General features: G+C 47.4%; 1 protein-coding gene across 1 annotated transcript; it reads right to left on the bottom strand.

Moving 5' to 3' along the window:
- Positions 1–352: 352 nt before the first annotated feature.
- Positions 353–25059, bottom strand: LOC145340231 (gametocyte-specific factor 1-like). The gene is made up of 8 exons (XM_080184674.1): positions 25031–25059; positions 24732–24840; positions 13661–13787; positions 9594–9674; positions 7141–7210; positions 3929–4056; positions 2279–2325; positions 353–519 (listed from the first exon to the last, which is right to left on the bottom strand). Exons 1-8 carry the CDS (start codon positions 25057–25059, stop codon positions 478–480), a joined length of 633 nt encoding a protein of 210 aa, XP_080040800.1. The 3' UTR covers positions 353–477.
- Between the last annotated feature and the right edge of the window lie 459 nt (positions 25060–25518).

Below are 25518 nucleotides of genomic sequence, written 5' to 3'. Positions count from 1 at the left end.
GTCTCCTCCTGCACTGTCAGGATTCTACGGAATCTACCCCTACAATACCCAAAAAAAGGGAATCGTTCCAAACAATACGATTGAGTAATGCACGGGATTTGCCCTGATCACTGTTGGGGGGTCTCAAAATGGGAGGAGTGATAGAAGTCTGCTGACTTCAGATCTGTCCCGGAGCTCATGGCGGCCAATGAGGTACCGTGAACATGGTGTCACGTAATGTGTGTGTGAAATGAGAATGGGTGATTTTGCAAAAGTCAGCTGAAATCAGGCAGCAGCATCAGGGTGTGTCAAGCAAGACAACTAAACATTTCTATTGTAAAATGATTCACTTAGTTGACAACATGTAGCTCCACTGACTGACAACCGACAATCTCCACGCCATTCCTATCAGTGCTTCATGTCGTATGGCAACACACACCAGTGACACAAATCCAACTGCTGGTCCAATACCCGTGTAAAACAGTCGGGCCATCTCCATTAGCCTTCCTGCTCCAGGGTCTCCATAATGGAGGAAAGAGGCTGAAAGAAAAGTCAGAAGGTGAATGAGCATCTCGAGAATATCGGCAGGCTGTCGGTCTGCGGAACGGCGCGCATTTCCACCACTTCAGTTTGCACACGGAAGCGACAGCTCTGCAGGCACGTACAGGCAGCATCATGCCAGCGGTCCATGCCAGTGCAGCGTCTGTCCATACCGTGCCCAGCACCACAAAGCAATGCCAACGCAGTAAGGAGCATTCCAACGAGGCCGACCGTGACAACACCTTGTGCAGATAGCGGTTGTGACGCAGGGGCAGTTTTTCTCTCTGCTGAACATAACCCAAAGCACTGGAAGCTCCTCACACCATTCTCAGATTCACATTACACATGTTGTGGGGGAAGAGGTGGCATGGTGGCACAGTGGTTGGCACTGCCGCCTCACAGCGCCAGGGAGCCGGGTTCAATTCCAGCCGCGGGTCACTGCCTGTGTGGAGTCTGCATGTTCTCCCCGTGTCTGCGTGGGCTTCCTCCGGGTGCTCCGGTTTCCTCCCACACTCCAAAGATGTGCGGGTTAGGTGGATTGGCCATGCTAAGTTGACCCTTAACGTCATGGGAATTAGCAGGGTAAATGCATGGGGTTGTGGGGATAGGGCCTGGGTGGGATTGTGGTCAGTGCACACTCGATGGGCCGAATGGTCTCCTTCTGTACTGTTGGGATTCTATGAATGGTACACTAGTTAAAGTACCAGATTAGTCATCCAGGGGCCTGGTCAAGTGCTGTCTTGACAGCTGGAGGAATTTAAATTCTATCGGGAATTTAAACAAAATAGTCTTAAAATTAAGGAGCATGTAACTACCAGATTGTATAAAAACAACCCTTTTCCTTTACTAGCTAATGTATAGAATATTAGAGCAGGGAGGTCATGCTGAGACTTATAAAACATTAGTCCAACCACAACTTGAGCACTGTGTGTGTGTGGTTCCGGTCACCTCATTCTAAAAAGCTGTAATTGTATTAGAGAGGGTACAGAAGAGATTTACAAGGATGTTGCCACTCAGGACTGGATAATTGGAGTGATGAGGAAAGATTGGGTAGACTGGGGTTGTTCTCATTGGCTCAGAGGAGGCTGAGGGGAAGTTTGATTGAGATGTATAAAATTGTGAGGGGCCTGGATAGAGTGGAGGGGAAGGGCTTATTTACTTTAGCAGGGAGGCCAGTGATTAGGGGAGACAAAGTGATTGGCAGAAAGATTAGAGGAGAGATTAGGAATAATGTTTTCACCCAGAGGGTAGTGGGGGGTATGGAACTCACTGCCAGAAAGGGTAGGAGAGGCAGAAACCCTCAAAGATGTCTGGATCTGGACCTCAAGTTCTGTTAACCGCAGGGTTACAGAGCAAGTGCTGGAGAACGGGATTAGTCGGGGGGCTCGTTTTCCAGCTGGCACAGACACGTTGGGCCGAGTGGCCACTTTCTGTGCTGTAAACCCGCTTGATCCTTGCCTCATCTGCCCTGCACGCAATTCCAGACCCACAGAAAGATGGTTGGTGCTGAACTCGCCACCACTCTACTCAAGGACAATTCGGATGAGGCAACAAACGCGTTCCTCATCGGTGACAACTCACGTCCGAGAAATGAAGGAAATCAAACCTCCGGTCTTCCGTTTGCACTGTGCAGGAAGCTGCAAAAATCAAACTGGGATTGGAAAGACGGGGGGGAGAGAGAGAGAGAGAGAGAGGAGCATAGCCAGACCTCTGCCCGTTTCTGTCCAAATATCACTAACTTATCAAGCGTGACACTCACAGAGTGTAGTGGGAGACCAGACAATTCTTTCATTTGGGAAGTCATACCTGAAACAAAAGCACAGAGGTTACTGCGATAGACTGACATCTTTCTGTAGGCCTACACCGAACGCAACAGCACGCAATGGATTCCATACGTCGAGGAAAGATCCCACCTTCTCTGCCTCCTTTTACCCATCTGTCTACTACCTCCTGAAGCCTGTTACTACCCCCTCGTATTGTTAACTGTAAGGAACACAGGAGAGCGGGACTAACTGGATAGCCGTTTTGGATAGAACTGGCATGGCGATGGCCTAGTGGTATTATTACTAGACTATTAATCCAGAGACTCAGCTAATGTTCTGGGGTCCTGGGTTCGAATCCCGCAGATGGTGGAATTTGAATTCAATAAAAAATATCTGGGATTAAGAATCTACTGACGAAACCATTGTCGGAAAAACCCATCTGGTTCTTTTAGGGAAGGAAATCTGCCGTCCTTACCCCGGTCTGGCCTTCATGTGACTCCAGAGCCACAGCAATGTGGCTGACTCTCAACTGCCCTCTGAAATGGCCGCGTGAGACACTCAGTTTCAAGGACGACTAGGGATGGGTAATAAATGCTGGTCAGCCAGCGACACCCGTGTCCCAGGAACGAATCAAAAAAGAATGATTACAGCACAGGCGAAGCTGATACTCCGAGTGTTGCTTTTGATCGAGCACCATTTGGATCGGTGAGAATGGATGGTTGTTTTTGAATATTTTTGGGGAATATTGTGTTATTCAAGGCTGTGTGTCTATAAATTATTTAACTCAGCTCGGGATAATTTAATGGCACAAAAATAGAAAATGCGGGAAAATATCAGTAGTTCTGACAGCATCTTTTTTAAAAACTAATTTGTGGGACCCGGGCGTTGCTGGCTAGGCCAGCATTTATTGCCCATCCCTAGTCGCTCCTTGGGAAGGTGGTGGTGAGCTGCCTTCTTGAATCGCGGCACTCCATGCGGAGAGAGAACAGAGCTGACATTTGGAGTCTGGATGGATCCTTTGTCAGTGCTTGGTGAGCACAAACGTGATGAGTGGCCTAACGTTGATTAGACAACGGACAGCGGCAGTTTGGATGGGGTCGGAGGACAGCCAGGGGAGCACTGCGATTGTCAAGTCGAGACCACACCAAAGGCACGGTGAGGACTGCAGCAGCAGCAGATGAGCAGCGGAGATAGGTGATGTTAGAGAGGTCAGACTACAGCGGGTGGAGCACCAACGGAGTTAGAAGCTCATCTTGGAGGTCAAACAAAGGTCATAGAGAGTCTGATTCATTCTCACAACAATGCCAGACAATACAGTAACTACCTTCCTCACCCCCACCCCACCCCCCCCATCTCTGGACACACCATATCTCCCTCACCCTTACCACCTGGTAACAGGGGCAATTCATTCCATTCAGAAGCCTTCCAAGCCCATCATCTCCAATTCCACTCCATCCCTGTAAATACTGGGGGCTTTGGTGTTTGAAAGGTTAGGGTTATAGCGGGGGGGATTGGCTGGGTTTGTGAGCAGCCAGATCGCTAACACCCCAACTCGCACCCAGGCCAGGGAAAATGACACCAAGGTGTACCCGCTGACAGCTCGCTCGTCCCCATGACTCGGGAGCTGACTCTCCTCCAGCCCTTACCAACTCTCCAGGGACAAACAAATGAAATAGATCCTACACGTGCGCTCGAGGACAGCTGCTCCGGGAAAGACTTGGGAGCTCTGATCCCAGCTGCAATATTGTGGTTGTTCTGGTATCCTGAAAGAGAACTGGAGAGAGTGCAACAATGAAACCCCTGCTACAGCAGGGTCAAAGGCTTTTAACTTCCAACACATACTGTAATTGGCAGAACCCTTAGGAGCAGTAACGTGCAGAGGGGTCTGGGAGTGCAGGTCCACAGTTCTCTGTCAGTGGCAACATGGGTGGCCAAAGTGATTAAGAAGGCATGCTTGCCTTTATCAGCCAGGGCATTGAGTACAAGAGTTGGCAAATCATGCTGCAGCTATATAAACCCTTGGTTAGGCTGCATTTGGAGGATTGCCGGCAGTTCTGGTCACCACACTACCAGAAGGATGTGGAAGCTTTGGAGAGAGTGCGGAGAAGGTTCACCAGGATGTTCCCTGGTCTCGAGGGTGTTGGCTATGAGGAGAGGTTGGAGAAACTGGGATTGTTTTCACTGGAAAGACGGAGGCTGAGGGGAGACCTGGTCTACAAAATGATGAGAGGCAGAGACAGGGTGGATAGTCAGAGGCTTTTTCCCCAGAGTGGAAGTGTCAATTACGCGGGGGGGCACACATAGGTTCAAGGTGAGAGGGGGACAGTTTAAGGGAGATGTGCGGGGGAGGTTTTTCACACAGAGAGGGGTGGGTGTCTGGAACGTGCTGCCAGAGGAGGGGGTGGAAGCAGGAACATTAACAACATTTAAGAGGCATCTGGATGGGTACATGAATAGGGAGGGAATAGAGGGATACGGACCGAGTAAGGGCAGAAGGGTTTTCTTAGTTTAGTTAGAGCATCATGATCAGCATGTTTGGGCAGTTGGTGTATTCAAATTGCCATAGTAACTCTCTCCTCTGCGAGGTAAAAATGTCTGAATGTTGGAACAACGAAAAGTGGAGCACAGGAACAGGCCCTTCGCCCCGAAGGGCCTGTTCCTGTGCTGCACTTTTCGTTGTTCCAACATTCAGACATTTTTACCTCGCAGAGGAGAGAGTTACTATGGCAATTTGAATACACCAACTGCCCGAATTCAGCACACCCGTCCCAGGCTTTGATTTATTATTGTCACATTGGCATCGTATAGTGAAAAGTATTGTTTCTTGCGTGCTGTACAGACAAAGCATACCATTCATAGAGTATGTAGGGGAGAAGGAAAGGAGAGGGTGCAGAATATAATGTTATAATCATAGAGAAAGATCAACTTAATTTAAGATAGGTCCATTCAAAAATCTGATGGCAGCAGGGAAGAAGTTGTAACCAGACAATATCCTGGTAAATCTCTGTAGCCTCCCTCCTGCAACCACATCATTCCTATAGTACAGGGAGCGGGACTGTACACACTACTCCAGCTGTGGTCTAACTAGCATTTATAACCTCCCTGCTCTTATTTTCAATGCCTCGATGTGGAGATGCCGGTGTTGGACTGGGGTGGACACAGTAAGTAGTCTCCCAACACCAGGTTACAGCCCAGTAGGTTTATTTGGAATCACGAGCTTTTGGAGCACTGCTCCTTCATCAGGTGAGTGGAGAGTTGAGTTCACAAACATGGCGTATGTAGACAAAAACACAATTGTAAGACAATTCCAACCATTGTCTTGCAATTGTGTCTCTGTCTATATACGCTGTGTTTGTGAAACCTACCTGAACTCACCTGATGAAGGAGCAGTGCTCCAAAAGCTCGTGATTCCAAATAAACCTACTGGACTGTAACCTGGTGTTGAGACTTCTTACTGCATTCAACGTCCCAGCTAATAAAGGCAAGTATGCTGTCTGCCTTCATAACCATCTTATCCACCTGACCGGAATTGCAGACTGTTCTCCTACCCAGTGATGTGTCATCGTGCATTCCAAGATCCCTCTGTTCCTCTGCACGTTTCAGTCTCCCATCACTTGCTGTGGATTCCCGTCCTTGTTCGCCTTCCCCAAATACACGACCTCACGTTTCTCTGGGTTGACCGGCATTCGCCAGCCTCCCACCCACCTGAGCAGCTCATTTGATACCTTGCTGCAGTTTTCCTCTTCATTATCACCCACACAGCCAGTTCTTGTGCCATCAGGCAGCTTCTTAACCACCTCTCCGACATTCTACCCAAATCATTAACACAAAAGGTGAGGGACCTCAGACTGAGCGTTGCGTTTCCCTATTGGAAACAGCCTTCCAGTCACACACACACCCCCTTCCTCCATTATTCCCGTCATTTCCTGCCTCGGAGCTGATCTTGGATCTGATTTTCCACTGTGTCTCAGACCCCCTCTCCCCCCCACAATGGGCTTTTACTTTTCTAACCAGTCTGCCATGTGGGATCTTATCAAAAGCCCTGCTGTAGGTTCGGGGGATTAGTTGGGTAAATACGTGGGGTTATGGGGATAGGGCCTGGATGGGATGTTCTGTTGGAGAGCCAGTGCAGACTTGATGGGCCGAATGGCCTTCTTCTGCACTGTAGGGATTCTATGTTCCTATGAAATCCATGTTGACTAAACCAACGTGTGACCTTCAACCCTCATTATCTCCTCTTAATCAGACATGACCTTCCCTTAACAAATCAGAGCTGTCTCTGAATAATTAGTGTCTTCCCAAATGAGCATCTATCCTGAACCTCAGAATCTTTTCCAATAAATTTCCCAGCACAGTGTTTAGGTTGGCTGATCTGTAATCACTCAGACTATTCTGTTCACCTTCTTAAAACAACTAAATCCTCCTCCACTCCCCTGGCCCCACTCCCCTCACCAGAGAGGATTGAAAAGTGATGGTCAGATCCTCCACACACAAGTATGCAATTCTTCCCTTGCATATCTTAGCAGATGAGAACATATGTTGTCCAGGCCTGGAGTTTATCCATTTTCGAAAGATGTTAAACCCATTTCTCCCTCACTACCTTAACTTCATCTCATATTTCACACCCTTCCTCCCTTCAGCGTGGAGTTGTTTGGTCAGTGTGAACTTAGGTTCCAAAACCTCGACTTATTTCACAGTCTGCCGGACTATTGGGACATTCCTCTCTAAACACTGTGAGCTGGTCACGCTGGGTTTAAAATACATTGCTCTTTCTACAGACTGAGTACCAGAACAGGACAATTGCAGCAGTAGGTCAGATGCACGCTTGCAACAGCACATAGCCTTGAAGGATTGTTACCTGGCTTTGATGCAGTTTTTGTTTAGGTTAGAATAGCCATAGATGAAAGTTCCTGCTGATTCGTCCTCATCTAGACACCAACAAGCAGCAAAATAAGGAGCAAATAAAAAATGGTTAGCAAGAAAATTCAAACTTTTGTTAATAGCTCAAAGATCTCAGCTGCATGCCTCTGCACCTTATCATACAATAGATAGCTCATCCCCATAGTGCACAGGCCAGAACAAAGTGACTTATTTATCCCTGCTTATTAGCCAACTTGGCAACTATACTCACACAGTTTGGTTGTCCCTAGAGAAGGGACACAATGAGTCTGCCAGTACTGTCGTGGCCTGCCATACCCACTGGGCACTGCAGGGGGCTGGGGTGCTTTCGCGACCCTCAATCACATTTTAGTTTGATGTTTTAAGTTTTTTGTTTGCAATTTCATAGACAGTGCCGAAGGAGGCCATTCAGCCCACCGAGTCAGCACTGACAACAATTCCTCCCAGGCTGTTTCCTATAACACCATGTATTTACCTTGCTGTCACTAAGGGGCAATTTAGCATGGCCAATCCACCTAACCTACACATCTTTGGACACTAAGGGATAATTTAGCATGGCCAATCCACCCTAACCTACACATCTTTGGACACTAAGGGGCAATTTAGCATGGCCAATCCACCCTAACCTACACATCTTTGGACACTAAGGGGTAATTTAGCATGGCCAATCCACCTAACCTACACATCTTTGGACACTAAGGGACAATTTAGCATGGCGAATCCACCCTAACCTGCACATCTTTGGACACTAAGGGACAATTTAGCATGGCCAATCCACCCTAACCTGCACATCTTTGGACACTAAGGGGCAATTTAGCATGGCTAATCCACCTAACCTGCACATCTTTGGACACTAAGGGACAATATAGCATGGCCAATCCACCTTACCTGCACATCTTTGGAGTGTGGGAGGAAACCCAGACAGGGGGAGAATGTACAAACTCCACACAGACAGTCACCCGAGGCCAGAACTGAACCCAGGTCCCTGACGTTGTGAGGCAGCAGTGCTAACGACTGGGCTGCCCTATTGCTAATTAAGGCAGTACCCTTTAAGCCTCTGTCCCTTTGATTTGTCATGCAGTTTGTTGGATTTATCTCAAATTGGTTCATTGTTTGAACTCAAAACTGAGTAAGCCACAAACTTAGAACAATGTTCTGGGATTCCAGGTTCAAATCCCACCATGGCTGATGGTCGAATTTGAATTCCAAAAGAAACCTCCTGGGGCAGGCAATGTTCACGCAATTATGTTGGATTCCTCCTGCGGCCTGGTGATATAGGTCAGTGACAAAATCAACAGGCTTTAGGTTCGATTCCCACCACTGTCAATGGTTAAGTTTGAATTTTATAAAATATTTCGACCCACACAGTTAAAAGTAGTGCTTACTATTGGCAAAGACTGAAAGAAGAATGGATATAATTAGCTGTTTACTGATCTGTTCCAAGGACAGAATTGAAGGGGAAAGATCAGCAAGGGGAGCTCAGCATAAGAGACAACTGTTTCTGAGCATCAAACACAAAGGTTTAACTTTGCACGGCACAGTAGCACAGTAAGCAGCTGCCTCACAGCACCAGGGACCCAGGTTCAATTCCGGCTTGGGTCATTGTCTGTGTGGAGTCCGCACGTTCTCCCCGTGTCTGCATGGGTTTCCTCCCACACTCCAAAGATGTGTAGGTTAGGGTGGATTGGCCATGCTAAATTGTCCCTTAGTGTCCAAAGATGTGTAGGTTAGGGTGGATTGGCCATGCTAAATTGTCCCTTAGTGTCCAAAGATGTGTAGGTTAGGGTGGATTGGCCATGCTAAATTGCCCCTTAGTGTCCAAAGATGTGCAGGTTAGGTGTATTGGCCATGCTAAATTGCCCCTTAGTGTCCAAAGATGTGTAGGTTAGGGTGGATTGGCCATGCTAAATTGCCTCTTAGTGTCCAAAGATGTGTAGGTTAGGGTGGATTGGCCATGCTAAATTGTCCCCTTAGTGTCCAAAGATGTATAGGTTAGGGGGATTGGCCATGCTAAATTGTCCCTTAGTGTCCAAAGATGTGTAGGTTAGGGTGGATTGGCCATGCTAAATTGCCCCTTAGTGTCCAAAGATGTGTAGGTTAGGGTGGATTGGCCATGCTAAATTGTCCCTTAGTGTCCAAAGATGTGTAGGTTAGGGTGGATTGGCCATGCTAAATTGTCTTTCAGTGTACCCACACAGGAGTGTGGTACCTAGCAGATTTTCACAGTAACTTCATTGCAGTGTTAATGTAAGCCTACTTGTGACACTAATAAATAAATTTTAAACTTTAACAGACACAGACAAGAGTATTACAGGAGGGGGTTAAAGAGGATTACGGTCACGGGGAGGGGGAGCTTTACACGAGAGACAGGAGGAGGAAATGAACACAGCAGCAAATAAACTTGACACTGACCTTTCTCCCAGTCTTCCTCGAGTGGGGGGCACTGCCAAGTGCTCAGGGGGGCGTCACAAGGTTTGCGCTGAGCGCCACTCACTGTGAAAGAAGGCAGAGAATTTACTGGCAAGTACAATGTGAAAATGGTGAGGATTACCGAGACATAATCTTCAAACTTTGTATTACTCATGGCTGCCTGTCACTGTGGGGGAGAGGGTGGTAGGATTAGGCTGCACTAAGTTAACTGGTCTCACACAGGACAATGATAAATAGCCTTGATCTCCTCAATCAGCCAGGGTTCCTGTTCGCATTCGCAAACCAGCAACGTCTGCTGGAAGGAGTGAACTCTGACTGAAATAGCTGGGATCACCTCCTGCAAGGTGGGTGAAGTATTGGCAGCAAAGCTTTGCTCCCTGCCCAATATCTTGCTCCATATACCAACTGACTGCCTCATTTACACCCATTTCTACTCATTCTACACCCAATTCTATTCCTATTTATTAACTACAGCTCAGCCTTCAACACCGCAACCCCAATCTCCGTGGTCTGGGCCTCGGCTCCTCCCTGGATCCTGAATTTCCGAACTCACAGAGCACAATCAGTAAGGATCGGCAACAACACCTCCTCCACAATCACCCTCAACACCAGTGTCCCACAGGGCTGTGTTCTCAGCCCTCTACTATACTCCTTATACACCCATGACTGTGCGGCCAAATTCCCCTCCGATTCGATTTTCGGGTTTGCTGATGACATCACCGTATTGGGTCGGATCTCAAACAATGACAGAGTTACAGGAATGAGATAATCTGGTGAACTGGTGCGGTGACAATAATCTCTCCCTCAAAACAAAGGAGATTGTCATCGACTTCAGGAAGCGTAAAGGAGAACATGCCCCTGTCTACATCAACGTGAAGCAGAAACGTGGACTCTCACACCCCGGACATTCTCTCTTCCACCTTCTTCCGTCGGGAAAAAGATACAAAAGTCTGAGGTCACGTACCGACCGACTCAGAACAGCTTCTTCCCTGCTGCTGTCAGACTTTTGAATGGACCGACCTCATATTAACTTGATTTTTCTCTACACCCTAGCAAGGCTTTAACACTATATTCTGCACCCTCTCCTTTCCTTCTCCCCTATGTACTCTATGAACGGTATGCTTTGTCCGTATAGAGCGCAAGAAACAATGCTTTTCACTGTATCCCAATACATGTGACAATAATAAATCTAATATTAAGCTGATCTTTCTCTACACCCTATCTGTGACTGTAACACTACATTCTGCACCCTCTCCTTTCCTTCTCCCCTATGTACTCTATGAACGGTATGCTTTGTCTGTATAGTGCACAAGAAACAATACTTGTCACTGTTTTTTTTTATTCATTTGTGGGACATGGGTATCGCTGGCTGGTCCAGCATTTATTGCCCATCCCCAGTTACCCTTGGAGGGCAGTTGAGAGTCAGCCACATTGCTGTGGCTCTGGAGTCACATGTAGGCCAGACCGGGTAAGGACGGCAGATTTCCTTCCCTAAAGGGAACCAGATGGGTTTTTCCAACAATGGGTCATCAGTAGATTCTTAATCCCAGATTATTTTTATTGAATTCAAATTCCACCATCTGCCATGGTGGGATTCGAACCCGGGTCCCCCAAAACGTTAGCTGAGTGTCTGGGTTAATAGTCTAGCGATAATACCACTAGGCCGTCACCTTCCTATGTGACAATAATAATAAATCAAATCATTCAAATGAGTGCATCAACTCGTCGTTTCTTAATGGTCCGGTTCTGTTAACGTTATTTAATTGGTGGGACAGGCTCCAGAGATATTTGAATCATTGATAGTCACGGGTGAGGATTGGAGGGTAGCAAATGTTGTGCCTTTGTTTAAAAAGGGCTGCAGGGAAAAGCCTGGGAACTACAGGCCAGTGAGCCTCACATCTGTGGTGGGTAAGTTGTTAGAAGGTATTTTGAGAGACAGGATCTACAGGAATTTAGAGACGCAAGGGCTGATTAGGGACAGTCAGCATGGCTTTGTGAGTGGAAAATCATGTCTCACAAATTTAATTGAGTTTTTTGAAGGGGTAACCAAGAAGGTAGATGAGGGCAATGCAGTTGATGTTGTCTATATGGACTTTAGCAAGGCCTTTGACAAGGTACCGCATATTAGGTTTTGCATGAGGTTAAATCTCACGGGATCCAGAGTGAGGTCGCTAAATGGATACAAAATTGGCTTGATGACAGAAGCCAGAGGGTGGTAGTAGAGGATTGTTTTTCAAACTGGAGGCCTGTGACCAGCGATGTGCCTCAGGGATCAGTGCTGGATCCACTGATATTTGTGATTTATATTAATGATTTGGGTGAGAATATAGGAGACATGGTTAATAAGTTTGCAGATGACACCGAGATTGGTGGCATAGTGGACAGTGAAGAAGGTTATCTCCAATTGCAACGGGATCTTGATCAATTGGGCCAGTGGGCTGACGAATGGCAGATGGAGTTTAATTTAGATAAATGCAAAGTGATGCATTTTGGTAGATTGAACCAGGGCAGGACTTACTCAGTTAATGGTAGGATGTAACCTATGTTCTTCCCAAAACCTTCATGTTTTTTTTTTATTTATTAGTGTTACAAGTAAGGCTCACATTAACATTGCAATGAAGTTACTGTGAAAATCCCCTAGTTGCCACACTCCAGCACCTATTTGGATACACAGAGAGAATTTATCATAGCCAATCCACTTAACCTACACATCTTTGGACTGTGGGAGGAAACTGGAGCACCCGGAGGAAACCCACGCAGACATGGGGAGAATGTGCAAACTCCGCACAGACAGTGATCCAAGTTCTCCAGCTGTGGCCTCACCAACGCTCTGTACAACTCCAACATTACCTCCCCGCTCTTGTACTCTATACCATGACCGATAAAACCCAGTGTCCCATGTGCCTTTTTAACTACCCTATTCACCTGCTCTGCCTCCTTCAGGGATCTGTGGATAATTACCCCAAGATCCCTCTCTGCCTCCACACCGCTGGACACTGGTCTCCAGTCACTCAAACAGCCTTCTATCACGACTGTTTTACCGTCCCACCCATCACGGGAATTGGAGTGAGCGAGGGGCGGGCCGTGGAAAGGTGCATCGATCGAGGACGGGATCTTCTGGTTTCAGGGCGGGCAGGAGCCGGAAAATCCCATCCAAAGTGTCCTATTGCTAAACCAGAGAGCTTGGCAACACAGACACAGTCCAGAGAGCGCGCGTTAACAACACAATTTGGAATGCTGTGGCTCTGTCAAAGATACATAGAACATAGAACATTACAGCGCGGAACAGGCCCTTCGGCCCACAATGTTGCACCGACCAGTCTTATTTTAAAAAAAACATTGACCCTCTAATCTAAACCAATCCCTTTTCGTCCATAAACCTATCCACCAATCTCTTAAACGCCCCCAAACTAGGCGCATTTACAACTGCAGCAGGCAGGGCATTCCAGTCCCTCACCACCCTCTGGGTAAAGAACCTACCCCTGACATCCGTCCTATAACTACCCCCCCTTAATTTAAAGCCATGCCCCCTCGTGCTAGATTTCTCCATCCGAGGAAACAGGCTATCACCATCCACCCTATCTAAACCTCTAATCATCTTATATGCTTCTATAAGATCCCCTCTTAGCCGCCTTCTTTCCAGTGAAAACAACCCCAAATCCCTCAGTCTCTCCTCATAGGACCTCCCCTCCATACCAGGCAACATCCTGGTAAACCTCCTCTGCACCCTCTCCAAAGCCTCCACATCCTTCCTATAATGTGGGGACCAGAACTGCACACAGTACTCCAAGTGCGGCCGCACCAGAGTTGTGTACAGTTGCAACATGACGCTGCGACTCCTAAATTCAATCCCCCTACCAATAAACGCCAAGACACCGTACGCCTTCTTAACAACCTTATCTACTTGATTCCCAACTTTCAGGGATCTATGTACACATACACCTAGATCCCTCTGTTCATCCACACTATTCAAAGTCCTCCCGTTAGCCCTATACTCAACACAGCCGTTTTTAACGCACGCAGCGGCCAAACACAACATGTTATCTTACCAAAATCCTCCTCAATAACCTTCTTGTCGGCACAGATCGTGATGTGGTGTTTCATCTCAGCTTTCGGGATCCGGTGTCTTGCATTGAAGGGACAGGACTCCAAATTCTGAGCTCTTTCCGGAAAATTCTGACAGTAAAGTCAAAGCAGGAAGAACATGGTCAATTCGGGACCACTCACCAACAACCCTGTTCCCACCCACGAATCTCGTTTGGTGGGTCATTATCTATGCGGAATATAAGGTTCAAATCGTAAAAACGTGCCAACGTCTAATCACAGCTCATCCGATGGAATCAAATTACGCAACTTCTTTTTCCACAGGAGATTCAACCTTCATTTTTCACTCAGTAAAAATTCAATCCTCAAACTAAGCTCTAAAATAATGAGAAAAAACACACAAATTTGGAGCTGGATTAGGCCATTCAGCCCCTCGAGCCTATCCCATCGTTTGATCAGATGGCTGATCCCGACAGTCACTTCAAGTCTGCATCCCGCCTTTTCCTGATAACCTTTCACCCCTTTGCTTACCAGGCATCTATCCAACTCTGCCTTAAAAACATCCACAGACTGTTCCCACTGCCTGTTCAGGAGGAGAGTTCCAGACACTCATCACCCTCCCAGAATTTGTCTTGCCCAATCTGTTTTAAATGGGCAACCCCTTATTTTTAAACAGTGACCCCGAGTTCTAGATCTTCCCACAAGAGGAAACATCCTCTTCACATCCACTCTGTCGATACCCCCTCAGGATCTGAAAGGTTTCAATCAAGTCGCCTTTTACTCTTCTAAACTCCAGTGGATACAAACCGAGCCTGTCCAACCTTTCCTCATAAGACAGTCTGCCCATTCCTGAGTAAATCTTCTGGATTGATTAGTAAGTTTGCAGATGACACAAAGGTTGGTGGAACTGTGGACAGTGATGAGGACCATCAGAGGATACAGCAGGATATAGATCGGTTGGGGGCTTGAGCGGAGAGATGGCAGATGGAGCTTAATCCAGACAAATGTGAGGTATTGCATGTCAGAAGGTCGAATACAGATAGGAAATATATAGTAGATGGCAGAACCCTTAAGAGTATTGATAAGCAGAGGGATCTGGGTGTACAGGTACACAGATCACTGAAAGTGGGAATGTAGGTGGAGAAGGTAGTCAGGAAGGCATACGGCATGCTTGCCTTCATCGGCCGGGGCACTGAGTTTAAAAACTGGCAAGTCATGTTGCAGCTTTATAGAACCTTAGTTAGGCTGCATTTGGAATATAGTGTTCAATTCTGGTCGCCACACTACCAGAAGGATGTGGAGCTTTGGAGAGGATACAGAAAAGATTTACCAGGATGTTGCCTGGTATGGAGGGCATTAGCTATGAGGAGAGGTTGGAGAAACTTGGTTTGTTCTCACTGGAACGATGGAGGTTGAGGGAGTGACCTGATAGAAATCGACAAGATTATGAGACACATGGACAGAGTGAATAGTCAGAAGCTTCTTCCTAGGGTGGAAGAGTCAATTACTAGGGGGTGCAGGTTTAAGGTGCGAGGGGCAAGGTTTAAAGGAGATGTATGGGGCAGATTTTTTACACAGAGGGAGGTGGGATGGGGAACTCGCTGCCGGGGGAGGCAGTGGAAGGGGATATGATAGTGACTTTTAAGGGACTTTTTGACAAAGACATGAATAGGATGGGAAGAGAAGGATACGGTCCCTGGAAGGTAGGGGGTTTTAGTTTAGTCGGGCAGCATGGTCAGTGCAGGTTTGGAGGGCTGAATGGCCTGTTCCTGTGCTGTGTTCTCTGAAATGCTTCCCACATAGTTACATCTTTCCTTCAGGGAAAAGATCAATCCTGAACACAGGATTCTAAATGTGGCCTCACTAATGCTCGAGATATCTGAAGCAAAACCTCCCTACTTTTGCGCACATATTTTAGTGACATTTTGCAAAACCATACCAAACGTAACCACTTTATTTTCCAAAGTCCCAAAGTTTTTACTTCAAGATTCCAGCTGTGCTGAAAGTCTGAGCTTAGTCTGAAAACATATGTCAAAAGCAGAAATTCTGTTCCTCAAAGGCCAGTTCTACAAGCTGTGCGGGCAATTTTCCACAAGCATTAACAGCATTAATCAGCCGAATTACAGAATCGGATGGGAGGTATTGCTACAAAATCTCTTCAGTTCTTCTACATAATGATTGAAAGAAAAGCCAGCTTGCAGGTTCCAGGAGCTCTGCTTGATGCTGAGTGTAGGCCCGATGACTGGGATCTTGTGGGGCCTGCTGGAGCAGGCTGTTGGGAGGAGGGGTGGAGGCTGGAGAAACAGGGTGGGAGGAGGCCTGTCACCTCCCTGCCGCAGTGGCATTTCACCGTCATCACCCAGAGAGCGCCCAACTGCCAGCGGGAGACAGATAAGAACATAAGAAATAGGAGCAGGAGTAGGCCATCTGGCCCTTCGAGCCTGCCCCGCCATTCAATAAGATCATGGCTGATCTGTCGTGGCTCAGTTCCACATTCCCGCCCTCTCCCCATAACCCTTAATCCCCTCGCTTATCAAAAACCCATCAACCCGTGTCTTAAAAATATTTAGCGAGGCAGCCTCCACCACTTCAACGGGCAGAGAATTCCAGAGATTCACCACCCTTTGAGTGAAGAAGTTCCTCCTCAACTCCGTTCTAAACCGCCCCCCCTTTATCTTGAGGCTCTGCCCCCTAGTCCTACTGTCCTTTCTGAGCGGGAAGAGTCTCTCCACCTCTATCCTATCCATCCCATTCATCATCTTATACGTCTCAATGAGATCTCCCCTCATTCTTCTAAACTCTAACGAGTACAAGCCTAGTTTATTCAGCCTCTCCTCATAGCTCAACCCCCTCAACTCCGGTATCAGCCTAGTAAACCTCCTCTGCACTCCCTCCAAGGCCAAAATATCCTTGCGTAAGTACGGCGCCCAAAACTGCACACAGTACTCCAGCTGCGGCCTCACCAATGCCCTATATAGCCGCAGCAAGATGAACAGATATGTCGTCAGATCTTGGCAAGGTGTAAAAGTAACAGGGTTGTTGTGGTGGGAGATTTTAACTTCCTCTATATTGGTTGGGACTCACTTAGTGCTAGGGTGTGGATGGGGTAGAGTTTGTAAGGAGCATCCAGGAGGGCTTCTTGAGACAGTATGTAGATAGTCCAACTAGGGAAGGGGCCATACTGGACCTGGTATTGGGGAATGAGCCCAGCCAGATGGTTGATGTTTCAGTAGGGGAGCAGTTTGGGAACAGTGACCACAATTCAATAAGCTTTAAGGTGCTGATGGACAAAGATAAGTGTAGTCCTCAAGTGAAGGTACCAAATTGGGGGAAGGCTAATTACAACAATATTAGGCAGGAACTGAAGAATGGAGATTGGGAGCAGATATTTGAGGGCAAATCAACATCTGGCATGTGGGAGACCTTCAAGACAGGGATTCAGGACCGGCACATTCCTGTAAGGATAACGGATAAGTATGGCAAGTTTTGGGAACCTTGGATAACGAGAGATATTGTGAGCCTAGTTTAAGAGAAAAAGGAAGTATCTGTCAAAGCTAGGAGGCTGGGAACACATGAAGCAAGTGTAGAATACAAGTGAAGTAGAAAGAAACTTAAGCAAGGAGTAAGAAGGGCTAAAAGGGGTCATGGAAAGTCACTGGCCAGCAGGATTATGGAAAATCCCAGGCTTTTTATACAGATATAAACAGCAAGAGTGTGATGCAGGCTGATAGGATAGAGAAGGCAGATGTTCTGAGGGAAGATGTATGAGCAATTTTGAAAAACCTGAAGGTCGATAAGTCCCCTGGGCCAGATGGGATACACCTTAGGACACTTTGGGAGGCCTTTGCGGAGCCTTTAGCTTTGATCTTTGGGTCCTCACTGTCCATGGGGATTGTAAAAAGTCTGACAACACCAGGTTTTAGTCCAACCTATTTATTTGATAATATACTCACTAGCTTTCGGGGTTACCCCCTTCGTCAGGTGAATGGAGAGTTCTGGCCTCAGACAGAGCATATAAAGCACAGACAGTTTAGAGATTACTGATTAAAATGCGAATCAGTAATCTCTAAACTGTCTGTGCTTTATATGCTCTGTTATATGCTCTGTCGCAAAAACCCAGCCTGCAGGTGCAGCAGGTGGTCAGGAAGGCGAATGGGATGCTGGCCTTCATAGCGAGGGGGATTGAATATAAAAGTAGGGAGGTCTTGCTGCAGCTGTATAGGGCATTGGTGAGGCCGCAGCTGGAGTACTGTGTGCAGTTTTGGGCGCCGCACCTGCGCAAGGATATTTTGGCCTTGGAGGGAGTGCAGAGGAGGTTTACTAGGCTGATACCGGAGTTGAGGGGGTTGAGCTATGAGGAGAGGCTGAATAAACTAGGCTTGTACTCGTTAGAGTTTAGAAGAATGAGGGGAGATCTCATTGAGACGTATAAGATGATGAATGGGATGGATAGGATAGAGGTGGAAAGACTCTTCCCGCTCAAAAAAGACAGTAGGACTAGGGGGCACAGCCTCAAGATAAAGGGGGGGCGGTTCAGAACGGAGTTGAGGAGGAACTTCTTCACTCAAAGGGTGGTGAATCTCTGGAATTCTCTGCCCGTTGAAGTGGTGGAGGCTGCCTCGCTAAATATTTTTAAGAAGCGGGTTGATGGGTTTTTGATAAGAGAAGGGATTAAGGGTTATGGGGAGAGGGCGGGAAAGTGGAACTGAGCCACGACAGATCAGCCATGATCTTATTGAATGGCGGGGCAGGCTCGAAGGGCCAGATGGCCTACTCCTGCTCCTATTTCTTATGTTCTTATGTTATGCTGCAACTATACCGGACTATGGTGAGACCACATTTGGAATATTGAGTGCAGTGCTGGTGACCTCACTGTAAGGAGGATGTGGGAGCATTGGAGAGAGTGCAGAGGAGATTTACCAGGATGCTGCCTGGTTTGGAGGGTAGGTCTTATGATGAATGGTTGAGGGAGCTGGGGCTTTTCTCTTTAGAGCGGAGGAGGATGAGAGGCGACTTAATAGAGGTTTATAAGATGATGAGGGGGATTGATAGAGTGGACGTGCAGAGACTATTTCCTCAGGTGGATGTAGCTGTTACTAGGGGGCATAACTATAAGGTTCATGGTGGGAGATATAGGAGGGATGTCCGAGGTAGATTCTTTACTCCGAGAGTAGTTGGAGTGTTGAATGCACTGCCTGCTGTGATAGTTCCTAAAGTGTCCAACTCCACTTTCAAGCGGTTATTGGATAGGCACATGGAGCACACCAGAATGATAGGGAGTGGGATAGCTTGATCTTGGGTTCGGACATAGCTTGGCACAACATCGAGGGCCGAAGGGCCTGTACTGCGCTGTACTGTTCTATGTTCAAGAGGGTAGGCAGGGAGAGGGTTGACCCACTCAAGGACAGGAGGGGGAATCTACGCGTGGAACCAGAGGAAATGGGTGATGTATTGAATGAGTATTTTGCATCAGTATTCACCAAAGAGAAGGATTTGGTGGACGATGAGTCTGGGAAGGGATGTGCAGATAGTTTGAGTCATGTTGTGATCAAAAAGGAGAGGTATTGGGGTTCTTGAGAAACATTAAAGTAGACAAGTCCCCAGGCCTGATGGGGAATACTGAGAGAGGCAAGGGAGGAAATTGCTGGGGCCTTGAGAGAAATCTTTGTTTCCTCACTGGCTACAGGGAAAGTCCGACAGGATTGGAGAACAGCCAATGTTGTTCCTTTGTTTAAGAAGGTAGCAAGAATAATCCAGGCAGTTACAGGCCGGTGAGCCTTACACCAGTGAGAGAGAAATTATTGGAGAGGATTCTTCAAGACAGGATTTATTCCCACTTGGAAATAAGTGGACTTATTAGTGAGAGGCAACATGGTTTGTGAAGGGGTGGTCGTGTCTCACTAACGTAATTGAGTTTATCGAGGAAATGACGAGGGGAGGGCAGTGGATGTTGTCTACATGGACTTCAGTAAGGCCTTTGACAAGGTCCCTCATGGTGCAGAAGGTGAAGTCGCACGGCATCAGAGGTGAGCTGGCAAGATGGGTACAGAACCTGGCTCGGTCATAGAAGACAGAGGGTGGCAGTGGAAGGGTGCGTTTCTGAATGGAGAACTGTGACAACTGATGTTCGTCAGGGATCAGTGCTGGGACCTTTGCTGTTTGTAATATATATAAACGATTTGGAGGAAAATGAAACTGGATTGATTAGTAAGTTTGCAGACGACACAAAGGTTGGTGAATTTGCAGATAGCAATGAGGACCATCAGAGGATACAGCAGGGTATAGATCAGTTGGAGACTTGGACAGAGAGATGGCAGATGGATAATCTGGACAAATGTGAGGTAATGCATTTTGGAAGATCTAACACAGATAGGAAATATACAGTAAATGGCAGAACCCTTAAGAGTATTGATAGGCAGAGGGATCTGGGTGTACAGGTACACAGGTCACTGAAAGTGGCAATGCAGGTGGAGAAGGTAGTCAAGAAGGCACACGGCATGCTTGTCTTCATCGGCAGGGACACTGAGTTTAAAAACTGGCAAGTCTGCACTTGGAATATTTGGTTGCCACACTACCAGAAGGATGTGGAGGCTTTGGAGAGGGTACAGAAAAGATTTACCAGGATGTTGCCTGGTATGGAGGGCATTAGCTATGAGGAGAGGTTGGAGAAACTTGGTTTGTTCTCACTGGAATGACGGAGGTTGAGGGGCGACTTGACAGAGGTCTACAAGATTGTGAGGGGCACGGACAGAGTGGATAGTCAGAAGCTTTTTCCCAGGGTGGAAGAGTCAATTACTAGGGGGCACAGCTTTAAGGTGTGAGGGGCAAGGTTTAAAGGAGACGTACGAGGCAGATTTTTTACACAGAGAGTACTGGGTGCCTGGAACTCGCTGCCGGGGGAGGGAGTGGAAGTGGATACGATAGTGAGTTTTAAGGGGCGTCTGGATAAATACATGAATAGGATGGGAATAGAAGGATATGGTCCCCGGAAGGAGAGGGGGTTTTAGTTCAGATGGAGCAGCATGGTCGGTGCAGATTGGAGGGCTGAAGGGTCTGTTCCTGTGCTGGAATTTTCTTTGTTCTTTGTTCAATTCTAAAGCCTCAACATTAAGAGGTCTCCAACAATGGTAATGATGACCCTGACCTTGCCCTGCTCTTCCTTCTTTCCCACCCATCCCTCATTCTTGTTCCCTGCTGGCAAATGGAATACAGTGTGAGAAAGTGTGAGGTGATGCACTATGGTGGGAAGAATAGAGGAATAGACTATTTTCTAAATGAGAAGAGAATTCCGAAATTGGAAGCGCAAAGGGACTTTGGAGTCTGGTTCAGGATTCTCTGAAGGTTAACTTGTAAGTTGAGTTGATAGCTAGGCAAATGCGATGTTAGCATTCATGTTGCAAGGACTAGAAAACAAATGCAGGGATATATTGCTGAGGCTGTATAAGGCTCTGGTCAGATCACATTTGGAGTATTGAGGGCAATTTTGGACCCCGTACCTAAGGAAGGATGAGTTGGCCTTGGAGACAGTCCAGAGGTTCACAAGAACAATCCCGGGAATGAAAGGCTTGACGAATGAGGAGCAGTTGAGGACTCTGGGTCTGTACTCGATGGAGTTTAGAAGGATGGAGGGGGGATCTCATTGAAACTGACAGAATCCTGAAAGGCCTGGATAGAGTGGACATGGAGAAGATGTTTTCATTAGTCGGAGAGACTCAGATCCGAGGGCACAGCCTCAGAGTAGAGGGGACGATCCTTTAGAACAGAGATTAGGAGGAATTTTTTCAGCCAGAGGGTGGTGAATCTGTGGAATTCATTGCCACAGAGGAGGCCAGGTCATTGAGTGTATTTAAGACAGAGATAGGTAGATTCTTAATTGGTAAGGGGATCAAAGGTTACGGGGAACAGGCGGGAGAATGGGATTGAGAAACTTATCCATGGCAGAGCAGACTCGATGGGCCGAATGGCCTAATTCAGCTCCTATATCCTTCGGTCTAAAGAATATCGGGCCTCTGGCTCAATTGGATTTCCTGCAGCTGAGAAGCCGCATTGCTCACAGACAGACACTGGTGTTCAGCTCCAGTTGCTAAGAGTTGGATCCAATGGAATATGCATTCTCTCTTCACCAATGATACATTGAGCTCCAGTCCAGGGTGGAAAGCTCAACCTTGCCCAATCCCACCTCTGTCCATACCTACAAGCGGCATTCTCAAACTGGCTGCCGCTATTTTACAACTCAGTTCCACGGAGGAAGCAATCAATCAACTCAGCGGACAAGGGCAGTTCAATAGGGTGGCACAGTGGGTTAGCGCTGCTGCCTCACAGCGCCAGGGACCAGGTTCAATCCCTGGCTTGGGTCACTGTCTGTGTGGAGTTTGCACATTCACCCTGTGTCTGCACGGGTTTCCTCCGGGTGCTCTGGTTTCCCCTCACACTCCAAAGATGTGCAGGTTAGGTGGATTGGCCATGGTAAACTGCACCTTAGTGTCCAAGTATGTGCAGGGGCATCTCCAGCCCAAAACATTCCCTATCTCTGTAACCTCCTCCAGCACCCTACACCCCCTCCCTATCTCTGTAACCTCCTCCAGCACCCTACACCCCCTCCCTATCTCTGTAACCTCCTCCAGCACCCTACACCCCCTCCCTATCTCTGTAACCTCCTCCAGCCCCTACACCCCCTCCCTATCTCTGTAACCTCCTCCAGCACCCGACACCCCCTCCCTATCTCTGTAACCTCCTCCAGCCCCCTACACCCCCTCCCTATCTCTGTAACCTCCTCCAGCCCCTACACCTCCTCCCTATCTCTGTACCCTCCTCCAGCCCCTACATCCCCTCCCTATCTCTGTAACCTCCTCCAGCCCCTACACCTCCTCCCTATCTCTGTAACCTCCTCCAGCCCCTACACCCCTCCAAATCTCTGTAACCTCCTCCAACCCCCCTATACCCCTCCCTTACCTCTGTAACCTCCTCCAGCCCCCTACACCCCTCCCTATCTCTGTAACCTCCTCCAACCCCCTACACCCCCTCCCTATCTCTGTAACCTCCTCCAGCCCCCTACACCTTCTCCCTATCTCTGTAACCTCCTCCAGCCCCCTACACCCCTCCATATCTCTGTAACCTCCTCCAGCCCCCTATACCCCTCCCTTACCTCTGTAACCTCCTCCAGCCCCCTACAACCCCTCCCTACCTCTGTAACCTCCTCCAGCCCCTACACCCCCTCCCCATCTCTGTAACCTCCTCCAGCCCCCTACACCCCCTCCCTATCTCTGTAACCTCCTCCAGCCCCTACACCTCCTCCCTATCTCTGTAACCTCCTCCAGCCCCCTACACCCCCTCCCTATCTCTGTAACCTCCTCCAGCCCCTACACCTCCTCCCTATCTCTGTAACCTCCTCCAGCCCCCTACACCCCTCCATATCTCTGTAACCTCCTCCAACCCCCTACATCCCCTCCCTATCTCTGTAACCTCCTCCAGCCCCTACACCCCCTCCCTATCTCTGTAACCTCCTCCAGCCCCTACACCCCCTCTCTATCACTATAAATACCCCTCTGGGATCTCTGGGCTCCTCTCATTCCGGCCTCTTCCTGATTTCAGTCTCTCCAGCACGTATCCGCCTGGGAGAGCCTGGCCGTCTCCTCCTCTCTTTTCCCTCCTTCAAATCTTCTGAAAAATCCAGCTCTGATCAACAGTCCGAATATCTCTTCACGTGTCTCTGTGTCAAATGTTCGATTACGTGTCTGCAAATTTATATTGTCACGGTGCTTTGAGGAAAGGAAGTCTACTTTCTCAGAAAATTAAGGAAATTTGCCATGTCAGCGACAACTCTCACCAATTTTTACAGATGCCCCATAGAAAGCATTCTTTCTGGTTGTATCACAGCTTGGTCTGGGCTCCTGCTCTGACCAAAACCACAAAAAAACCACAAAAGGTCGTGAAAATAGCCCAATCCATTACACAAACCAGCCTCCTGTCCATTGACTCTGTCTACACTTCTGCTTTCTCAGAAAAGCAACAAGCATAATCAAACACCCCACACACCCCAGACATTCTCTCTTCCACCTTCTTCCGTCGGGAAAAAGATACAAAAGTCTGAGGTCACGTGCCAACCGACTCAAGAACAGCTTCTTCCCTGCTGCTGTCAGACTTTTGAGTAGATTTACCTTGCATTAAGTTGATCTTTCTCTACACCCAAGCTATGACTGTAACACTACATTCTGCACTCTCTCCTTTCCTTCTCCCCTCTGTACTCTATGAATGGTGTGCTTTGTCTGTATAGTGCGCAAGAAACAATACTTTTCACTGTGTCCCAATACAGGGGACAATAATAAATCAAATATTAAGCTGATCTTTCTCTACACCCTATCTGTAACTGTAACACTACATTCTGCACCCTCTCCTTTCTTTCTCCCCTCTGTACTCTATGAATGGTATGCTTTGTCTGTATAGTGCGCAAGAAACAATACTTTTCACTGTGTCCCAATACATGTGACAATAATAAATCAAATATTAAGTTGATCTTTCTCTACACCCTATCTGTAACTGTAACACTACATTCTGCACCCTCTCCTTTCTTTCTCCCCTCTGTACTCTATGAATGGTATGCTTTGTCTGTATAGTGCGCAAGAAACAATACTTTTCACTGTGTCCCAATACATGTGACAATAATAAATCAAATATTAAGTTGATCTTTCTCTACACCCTATCTGTAACTGTAACACTACATTCTGCACCCTCTCCTTTCTTTCTCCCCTCTGTACTCTATGAATGGTATGCTTTGTCTGTATAGTGCGCAAGAAACAATACTTTTCACTGTGTCCCAATACATGTGACAATAATAAATCAAATATTAAGTTGATCTTTCTCTACACCCTATCTGTAACTGTAACACTACATTCTGCACCCTCTCCTTTCTTTCTCCCCTCTGTACTCTATGAATGGTATGCTTTGTCTGTATAGTGCGCAAGAAACAATACTTTTCACTGTGTCCCAATACATGTGACAATAATAAATCAAATCAAAAATATTGTTGTTGTCTTTTGAGACTGCTCCAATACTATAGCTATATATCTGCAGTCTTACCTTCCTGCATTTCACCAGATGGTAGGGGAAACGGCAAGCTCGGATATGATGGTTCTTGTCATAGGGACACTGCAGGAGATCATCAGGTCGGGGAAACTCATTCTGAAAACTGCAAGGCACAATCATTGGGTTAAAGGTACTGAATCCTCCAACTGAGATATGAACACTCTCTGTCCCGCCAGCCAGACAGAATTCCTTGTTCGAGGCAATACTTTCTGATTAATAGCATTCCACTGTGCTACATTCAAATAAATTGTTAGTTGATAAAATAGTTACACAGCACAGGCCATTCAACCAACCATTTCTGTGCTAGCTCCAAAGAAGCCATTTACCTAGTGCCACTCTGTCACCTTTTCCCTGTATTCTTTTTAACTCACCAGATAGTGATCAGATTCTCTTTTGAAACCCTCGATTGAATCTGTCTCTACCACACTCTCAGACAGTACGTTCCAGATCCTAACCACTCGCTGCATGAATCTGTCCCCCACCACACTCTCAGACAGTACATTCCAGTTCCTAACCACTCACTGTGTGAATCTGTCTCTACCACACTCTCAGACAGTACGTTCCAGATCCTAACCACTCGCTGTGTGAATCTGTCTCCACCACACTCTCAGACATTACATTCCAGATCCTAGCCACTCACTGTATGAATCTGTCTCCACCACACTCTCAGACAGTACATTCCAGATCCTAGCCACTCACTGTGTGAATCTGTCTCCACCACACACTCAGACAGTACATTCCAGATCCTAGCCACTCGCTGTGTAAAAAAGCATTTCCTCTG

Source organism: Carcharhinus amblyrhynchos, unplaced genomic scaffold (genome assembly GCF_965287045.1).
Source record: "Carcharhinus amblyrhynchos unplaced genomic scaffold, sCarAmb.v2.hapA scaffold_858, whole genome shotgun sequence".
Lineage (NCBI taxonomy): Eukaryota > Metazoa > Chordata > Chondrichthyes > Carcharhiniformes > Carcharhinidae > Carcharhinus > Carcharhinus amblyrhynchos.
Note: the sequence above shows the minus strand (reverse complement) of the source record. Positions and strands in the feature narration are given on the sequence as shown.